The sequence below is a fragment of the Aphis gossypii genome, chromosome X, assembly GCF_020184175.1.
Source record: "Aphis gossypii isolate Hap1 chromosome X, ASM2018417v2, whole genome shotgun sequence".
NCBI classification, from domain to species: Eukaryota; Metazoa; Arthropoda; class Insecta; order Hemiptera; family Aphididae; genus Aphis; species Aphis gossypii.
Window position 1 is genome coordinate 7,645,104 of NC_065533.1, and position 10,380 is coordinate 7,655,483.

At 28.9% G+C, this 10,380-nt stretch overlaps 1 protein-coding gene across 1 annotated transcript; it reads right to left on the reverse strand.

The window, feature by feature from the left end:
• Positions 1 to 546: 546 nt before the first annotated feature.
• Positions 547 to 8,171, reverse strand: LOC114127799 (peroxidase-like). Its single transcript, XM_027992126.2, has 11 exons — positions 7,948 to 8,171; positions 7,431 to 7,572; positions 7,091 to 7,361; positions 6,769 to 7,004; positions 6,409 to 6,567; positions 6,137 to 6,336; positions 2,494 to 3,080; positions 1,522 to 1,675; positions 1,210 to 1,386; positions 943 to 1,129; positions 547 to 877 (listed from the first exon to the last, which is right to left on the reverse strand). Exons 1-11 carry the CDS (start codon positions 7,954 to 7,956, stop codon positions 705 to 707), a joined length of 2,295 nt encoding a protein of 764 aa, XP_027847927.1. The 5' UTR covers positions 7,957 to 8,171; the 3' UTR covers positions 547 to 704.
• Positions 8,172 to 10,380: the final 2,209 nt, after the last annotated feature.

Below are 10,380 nucleotides of genomic sequence, written 5' to 3' on the forward strand. Positions count from 1 at the left end.
CCGATTTATTGTCATATAATTTTAGATTTTTATTATAGATAATAATTACTAGTCGTAGAAACTGAAATATACACTAGTTGTTTAAATTGTCATTTTCTGTACATGATTTAATTTTAGGGTAGTCTTATCTACAAAATATGTTGATAACTTGAAAAGATCTTTACAATTACAAAAAAAAATGTATTGTGTATTATTTTAATAGATATTATGTATGTTTCTCAATATATATAGGTCTAAGCATTATAGTATAAAATAATATGAATGTGTCAGTCCTCGTGTAATTAAATATCAAATACCATTTAAATACCTACAATTGAAACTAATTACTTAATTAAAGGTTTTTGGTTTATTATTTTATTCAAATTGTGTAATGTTATTTATTTTTCTGTTTGATTAGGTACCTATATTAAATATCAAACTTAAAATATTGATTACATTTTATTAAATATGACAATGATACTTATCATACATAGATTCTTTAAAAATATATTTAAATACATTTATTATAAAATCATTACATAAGTAGATATATGTATTTGTCATGTACAATGCAAAAAGATTGAACTTATAATTAATTAATTTTTATTGATTACTTAGTATAAAACATATAAACTTATTTACTAATAAATAATAATAATATTATTTTTTTTTTAATTATTAAATTATAAATAAATATGTCAAAGTAATGAATGAGTTTTCAAGAGTTAAATAAGCTCCATCCAGTTTTGAAGGGAGAACTCCGGGAATGAACTACAATTTTTCATTTGATTGGATTTAGAAAGTGTCAAAAACGCTTGTTGTTGCATAATTGTAACGTTATTGCTGTTGTCACAAAAAAATTTGGCAAACGTCAAGCTTTTGATACTGGCCAGTTGTGCTTAAATTAAAAAATGTTCAGTTAAAATAAAATGTATTCATTGAAAATAATTCAGTAGTACTTACTTTGGGAGAATTCATCTATGTCATAAAAATATCTATCTGCAACTCTAGTTCTTACAAATTGCTCTCCAATGATACACCTCATGGTTGGGCCAACCATCGCGCCCTCTGCGTGCTTCTCTAGCAATGCACCTACCAATAGATCTATATCGTCCCAAGTTTTGTACTGCTTCATTAATTTATCCACTGACTAAACAAAACATACAGAAAAATATTAATCAGTACAGCATGTACATTTTTACTTAATATCTCATTTTTTTTTTAACTTACTCCTTCTATCATGATCTTGGACAAGTCTTTTATACTTTTTATATCTTTTAATTCACAATATTTTCTGAATTCCGTGTAACTTGGAATACCGTGATCACGGCCTTGTTGTATAGCCAAACTAATAAAATCCATTCCAAACAAATTAGCTGGATGAGTATTGTATAAGTAATTTGTCAACTATAAAAAATTCAAAATATATATTTATATGTATAATATTGTAAATATAATATATTATATAGGTACATTTAAGTCAATAATATTGTCTATACTAATATGAACATCGTCATCATTGATACCTAACGTAAAACCTACCGTTTCTGTAAATAGCATATCGACATTTTGTGCATTCTGCGTAGTTAGTCCTCTGATAAGTTGATCTGTGTAGTTCATCACTGAATATAGTGGCGAGTTGTAATGTTCCTTTAGCGAAAAACTTCCGTTGACCCTTCGGTTTTCAGTGTATAAACTTAACAAAAACATGCACATATATTAGAATAAACATCATACGTATACCTATATAAATGATATGATTCTTTTTTATCCAAAACACGTGGTATCCCAATACATTTTTAAGTTTTTAATAATCAAATTTTAGGTAGATAACTATAAATGTATTTCTCATATTATACATTGTATCTAACTTTAATAAAGAAATAATTTTTACTTTTTTCAAACGGCAATATTATTATGTTTCATCTTACATTTCTATACAGAATATTATTTCACGCATCTATTAGTACATAAACATAATGAAATATAGCTAAAGTATTTAAGTACCTAATAAGTAATATGTTTGTTTGTAAGAAATTATAGATAAGATGATTTAATTGACAAAGTGTACTCCTTTGCGTTCTTAAATTTGTAACTTTGAAATAATTAATAATTGTAATTGCACTTTTATAAACTAAAATTGTATATGCTTATAGATACTATAATAGTATAATATGCATACTATACATGACGTATGTATGTAGAATTTAAGAAAATAATTAATTAATAATAGGTACCCTATGTATACCGTTTAAAAATCAAAAGCATATAAAGCGTTATTCACTGGGTTGAAATAAAGTACCTAACTACTCTTGCACACATTGGACTAGACTATTCGAGTAGATATTATATTATAAGTATGTCAATAAGAAACATTTTTGAATCCCTAAATACGTAACAATTGAACACTATTGTCTACTATACCAATCACAATTCCCAACTGCAATAATATAATATAAATAATAATAATATCATATCGGCGGAGTGACGGACTACGCCTATATACACACGAACATGATGTTATCGCTGAGCATGGAATAGGCGAACGGCAGTATCGCGGTCGCGAAGCTGTTGCTCACACGCGGGTCGGCTTCCTTTATGTACGAGCTGTGCATACGGTGCATCATGTCCAGCTCGGTATTTGTGGTGTAGTCGACGCCGAGCAACGCCGGCAGCCACTCCGAGTAGGTTATGTGCTGTATGTACGCTACCACAATTTTCCTGGCCTCTTGGAAAAGCTCTTCGTCGGTCAACAATTCGTAGTGCGATTTCAATTCTTCTGCGATTCGATTGTGTTGCCTGATCCACAGCGTGTACAACGCCGCCAGTTGGGGATGAGCGTTTGCCCGGACGTCACCAGCTTTGAAACATGTGCCGTTGCCGTGCTGGCACGCAACCGATTCCGGCTCCATGTAATGCAAGTGCTTCTCTGTTTTCGGAACCGGATACTTTGTGTAAAGATCCTCGGGGCTGACGTACAGATTGACGACTACATCGACTACCTTCAGTTGGCCTCCTTTCATGGTCCTCAACGACAATGTCTGTTCCTCTGTCGTACCATAAATCATCGACCCGTCTAAATAATGAGTTGCCAAGTTCATCTGCAGCGAAAAATAATAATAACCGTGTTAATGATTAAGCTAACCGGATTTATAAGCACAAAAAATCATCATGAAAACGTGCTTCTATAAAAATGCTGTGATAAACTATAAAATATGCACTTAAAATTTAATCGAAAACATTAAAGTTTTAAGTCATGATGTAAACAAAAAGTATTAATTAGTGAAGTATTAAAAAAGGTACTATAAAAAGGTTTTATTAAATAATTTTTAACAAAACAATTTTAAAATAATAAATTACACGTGTATATAAAACACATTGCGATTAAAGTTTTAATTTAGTGTAATGAAATAAATAATGATAAATGATAAATAATGAATATTCTTAATATTCAAAAACATATTATAATAGACATACGATATTTCTTATTTATAATCAAAATCAGTAATAAAACGCATATCATTACGTTTTCAGAAGTCTAATCAAGTCAACATTTAAAACTAAAACACGTATAGTTACCACATATTCAATAGTAGCCTTAGTAAAAACTTTAAGCAAAATAAACTAAAATATTAATAGTTTTTAAGTAAAACATTTGATTCAGTTTGTCATTATAAATTAATATAAATTTTAATACAATTGGTATTTAAAGCAAAGCTCTAAACATTATTTAATTCGTACTTAGATAGGAGTCTCCACAAAGTAAAAATAGACGGCGTTGTAAGTAAGACAGTTTGGGCAGCAGGTCCGAAGTCGTTATATCACAGTAGGTATACTGCTACGTCGATGGTTAGAGGGCCGAGGTTGGGAATAAGAATTTGGATGGAATATTTAACCTTATAACTCGTATATAGACGGATAATGATATTATAATATATTAATTATTAATCTCTCTTTGATTTAATTGACGATAAATTGGCAAAGGGTGGGAGCTTACGACTAATAATAATATGACTTACAATATAATATAATTCTAGTATCTAATAATAACAGTAAAATAATGCAAAAGTGACAACGTTACGTGACCCTGGTGCTGGACACACGGGATGTGTGGGTGACTGGACGACGTAGCTGTACCATATAATATTGTGTATGTAATTATAAAAGATACGACACTGAAGCAACAAGACGGGTACGTAATAATAATAATATATATATATATGAATACGGTGAAGTTTACGGGCGCACTCACACACGCATATACGCGTGCGGCAATGTATAATACGAACACGAACAGCGGTGTATTATGCCGAACGCACTGACGCCTTTACGGCGGAAGAAACTTCCGATGTATAATTTTATATACCTATTATTTATATTTTAAATTATTTGTATTTTATATTTTAATATTTATATTTTATATATTATTTTATATTTATGTATTATAAAACGACGGTTAATAATATTGTGTATAATATAATATAACAATATCCATTGATATGAGAATACGAGTAAGACGTGTGCGAGATGCAGATTTGACAATAGCCACACTCACACTCACACGTCACCGTATGCCTACTATGTACGACGGCATAATAAGTATATAATATTATATGCCGGACGCACAGACGACGTGACGGCGGACGGTGTTAGACTGTCTTTTTATAAATAATTAACAGCATTTGCATAATAAAAAATGATATAATATTTCTGGATTAGGCCGATAAAAGATTATGTAACGGAGCCACCACCGACCGTTTACATTGCAATAGCCACGACGGCGTAATCGCGGCCTTGAAATTACTGGACACTATAATAAAAATATATTTGACATAATATACAACAAGGCACAGTACTATCCCCTTAACAATGTATAATATAATATGTTATGGAATTATTCACTACCTATTCGGATAGATGGTAGTCTATATTCTTATGTAGGTAAATGATACAGCATTAACTGTGAACGGTGATAAGTTAGTAAGCAGTAATTAAAGTAACGTTAAATTATTTGAAAACAATTATTGAATGGTTCCACAACAATAACTTATCATTGAATTATAATAAAACTGTTTGCTTAACCTTTTCAAAACCAATAAAAACATCTTCTAAAACGTTCAGTATAAAAGTCCGCGATTCTATGAGTAAATCCATAAACAATGAAACTTTACAGTCATAAACAGAGTTGATAAAATAAAAATATTTAGGCGTTACATTCAATCAATACTTAAAATTCGTGTAATAGAGCTTACATAATATTACATAGATTATAATTTATAGGTACACATTCTATAACATGGCAAGACATTTTTTAAACTTGGTCACAATCTTTAATAAAATACACTATAGTCTGAAAAAGTGTGTGGCACAAGCACAATTAAATTGCATACATATAGCACAAAACACCTGTTAAAAATAATACATCAGAGACCTAAACAACTAAATAACACATTACAAATCACAACAAGTGTAATACAACCATTCATACATGCGCACCTAAATCATCAAGTCTGAAATTTAAATAACACCGAAATTAAATGCATCTTATATTATAATTACTATCACAGCTATCATCTATAATAACTTGATTACAGTTATATGTTGAGCTTCTATTAGTCAAAAATGTTATATTTTTTAAATACTAATGAAAAAATTGCTACTGACTAATGCAGTAAATCAATAAATTCATTATACTTATATAGTTATAGTAGTTATACTATAAATATTATTACAAAACTACTGTTTTATCATTTTGCTTTTCATTGTTTATCTATTGAGTTTTTGTTTATATGATTTTACGCCATATTTACGTATATAAAAAAACATAAATTAGAATTCTATTATTATGAAATTTTGTTAGTAATAGATGTTGCAGTGCAACTTTAAAGTAATATTACTATGTAAATAATTTCAAAACTGCAGCTAAATAAAAAAATATTATTATTATTATTCACTTAAAATACATAAGTTAATATGCATATACGTTTTTATTGGAACTTTCTATTCCAGCCACCCTCAAAGTCAAAGCTCTCTCCAAAATTTCTACTTATTGCAAGTAATTATTTACCTAATATTAATTGTTATAAAATAAAATATAAAAGTTTATCAATATATATAGAATTGTAGTATTATATTTAATAATTAATATGACTGTTACTTGGTCTATGTGTCCAAATGTGCAATCAGAACGCATCGCTGGCACTGAACGCACGTAGTCCATGCAAGATTGTAATTTTGGTTCATAAAATGCATCATCGTTTGGTATTATTATGGGATTGCACGACTTAACGTATTTGTTCATAGTATAATGTATCAGTCCGTTGTCACCACAACATCTCACGAATGTGTTATTATTTCCTATGGATTTTATACGCATACGCATACGTTAATTACAATCAATATAATATACGGATATGTATTTTATCCTACCCATGGTGGAAACTGCCGTGCGTGATAGATCGTGGCCAATGAAAATTCCCCAAATGGCCATTGCCATCGTTTTTTTGTTGTCAAACGACTCCTCGTCACAGACAAGACCGACGCTCACTTTTCTAGCATTAGGCAGTCGTTCTGAAACTTCTTGAATACCTTTATTAAATAATAAATGAAATATAATAGTATTAGATCGGCATAAATTTAAATTATAATGAGTGATATATATATATCAGATATCACGTGCTTGAAGAAAAAACGCTATGAATATCCTAAATTTTTAATTAGACAAGTATATTATTTACATATAAAATGTTAAGAATAATATATACGATAAAAACAATCAAGACATATTACCATCTACGTAATCTGGAAACAGCAAACGTTTATAAGCGGTAGTTGCCTTTCCTAAGTAGGTGTACATAAAGTTGTTACAAGAACCATCTAAACTACGATATTTTAAGTCCCTTTCAATGCACTGTCTTTCTTTGAAATACTCAGAACACATATCCCGCAATGATGTTTTGCTTACTTCTACTTTTGATAAGTCTTCGGCACACTGCTGTACAGGAATAGCTCCCGTGTACTGATATCTAATTTAATTAATGCATATTATGATTAAGTATATATTTTTATTATTTTTTCACTAAGATATTTATTATTTATTTTGTTATTTTACGTAGGACAATATGAACTCATTATACTGCGCGAAATCGAAACTAGAAGTTCAGCGTTCCGATATTCCAAATTGGCTTCTTTGGAAAGCGTTGAATCGATAAGTTGTCCACGAAAAGGGCTGCTTCCAATTTGCAAATGATCACTAATTTGTGATACTATATAATCCTCAGTAAAACGGTTGTATTGAATCCTATCTATATTTTTTCGAATTTCTTCTTCTATTACACCGATTGTAAGATTTTTGTACCAGTCTTCGTAATTTGGCGCTGAAACTGCAGTTAATTTCGTTATAACTGATTCGTAAAAGAGAAATCTAAACTAAGCTTGAGATATTTTTATACCTTTTCCACATAATTTACTAAAAACACGAGGATCTTTGGATTTACAAGGATCATCATATCCTCTACAGTACGATGGTAAAAATATCAACAAACAAATCAATAATTGTATGGATATCGAAGAATTCATTCTGCCAATTATAAACTGTAATCATTTAAAAAAAATGTATAGTTACTTAATATTTATTACTATGTAGGTTTATTAGTTATTACCTACTCGTTCAATATTTGTTAATTTGTTAACTTAGTTTAATTTTATTTAAGCAAAATGATATCGCTACGCGAAACTCATTCAGACGTAAAAATGATTTAAATTTGGTATTTAAAATGCTTCTGGTAGTCACCAGAAATAAATTAGCCATCAATACTCGTGCAAGTTTAAGTACCTAAATACAATACGAAGAAGAAAAAAAATTCATTTCGCGTGTGTAAATCTGTTAATCCGATGAGCGACGAATATCGTTATAACTTATTAGTAATATCCTATTTATTTGTTTCTAAATAAATATTTGGTACTCACCGATAACATGTTTTATTTAACGAAAAGATTCTTATTCATTTACAGTTATTATGTGATTGAACGTGGTCCGATTGATTATTAAACACTAAAATTACTTATAATCCAATGATTGCGATAATTTAACTATTCACGTTTATTGATGCGATAGTACGGCACGACGGAGAGACGTATATGCGTTTTTATAACTCGTAGTACGTTTTCCAGACATCTGACTGATGGTAGCTAAGATGCGTTTACAATCGTATGTTAGAGACAACAATTCTATTGGGTGAGCTGTACTTCCATGCAACCACCTACCTGTTTCCTCTTCCATGTAACCTCCAACCTGCTTCCTCTTCTACCCTGCACCCATCTATCAGCCAAATAAACACACACACACACACACACACACACACACACACACACACACACACACACACACTCGCGCGCGCGTGCATACACACACGACAGAGCATCTTATTGTAATATATTTTATTTTAATATAGGATTTTTCTCATATTTGTCCCTGTCTATAGCGCGACTTTTCAATATTTTTTATTTTTATTTTTTGAATAATTTTACATAATTCATTTATAGGTGTATAAAATAACAATTAATTTTGTAATGAGTAATTACTGATTTATTATTAAAAACTATAATAAAAAAAACAACTATGTATAATTATTACTTGAATCTAATCCTAACGGTAAATGAGTAAAATTTGATATATCTATTAATTGTTTAGAGTGTTTTCAATAATTATGCTTATTATATTTAAAAATACCACGTATGATGTATATTATTACATTTTTAATATTCTTGTTCATATTTAATAGTGGTTACTGATATTTTATTAACTATATTATATTCCACTACATAGATATCTATTTCATACAAGTATATGAGAATTATTTTTAACTGATTTTCGATCTAATTTTTATTAAGAATAAATATAATAAATACATACAAATATACAATACCGAATGCGTAATGTAACTATAAATTGTTAAATTATAAATTTATTATTAATATATAATATTTGAATTCGGGGAGAAAAGTAAATAAAAAAAAAACTACGAATTAAGAGCTGTGTGATGCGGCTATAGCACCTGCATGTTTGAAATCAATTAATTAATTAATAAAACGAATTATTACAGACAAATTGTAAAATATATTTTAGATTTATGTATAAGATTACCGTATATACTCCGTTTTACTACAAATATTTTTATACATTTTTTCACATCCAAACGTCCATTTCTCCCTATTTGTCGTATACTATAGGTATACGACGTATATAACTACAGACAACTATAGTACAGCACTTCTCACTGCCGCTGCTTGGCTGTAATGTTGTGGTTTGCATTAGCATTTTATTATCTTTTTGATAGCTTCAAAAAAATGATCAAAGAATTTATTAAAGAATAATATTTTAAATAGATGAATTTGCAAGACATTATAATGAAAAATGAATTTACATTTATATACTTTCAATAAAGATAATTATTTATATATTTGAATTTCTATTATAATCATAAAAAAAAATAATAAAATGTATAACTATAATAACCTTATAAAATTTACATTAAAAATATAATTTTTCAGTTTTCTCACCCCCGAAAAAAAATCTAGATACGTTACTGCTAATGATTATATCATTATTTTGGTTTTTTCGTGTATCATAATATATACAATATATATAGTAATACAGTATACGTATACCAATACTGTGTTGTATACAACACCTATAAGTATTAAGCGTCTATTAAGTCCATAGGTAACTTCGGGCATAATCGTACAGTGCCTATGTGGCTATGTGTAAAAACTGATAACAGTAAACATACAAAATTATAAATATAATACAATTTATTTAAATTCACAAAAATACTCTTTATTGGTACGCTGCAAGCACAAGTATACGCTACCTAGTAATTAATAATTAATTGTACCTATTACTTTATATTTTTCAGATAAAGATAAAATTGGTTTCCATTACCGTTATACGTATTATGTATGACTGTATGAGTATAAAAAAAAAGCGGGCAAGTGAGTACCGCTCTGCTGTACATTAGGTGCCGTATGGATCATTATTATATATTATAGGAGTGTTAAATTTGAATCCAATGATAGTTATCATTGTATACGAAAAACGATTCTGAACGAAGATGATTTGTCAGCCTAGGATATAATTTCTAGTGGTTGGTGAAAAAGGTGGTTTATGTTTTAATTGCCTGAATACAACAAAATTTAAGTTCTTTTATAATAATTGTAAGCTAAACTTATGAAAAACCTTGTATTAAATTTTCAACTCTTAGCTACTTATACAAAAATTTTTATGAAATATACCTACAAAATAATTTGCAAATATTCATGCTTTTGACGAATTTTTGTAAATATTTGAACTTCAAATGCTAATAAAAAAAAATTGTGCCTATGTATTCTTATAATTTTTTA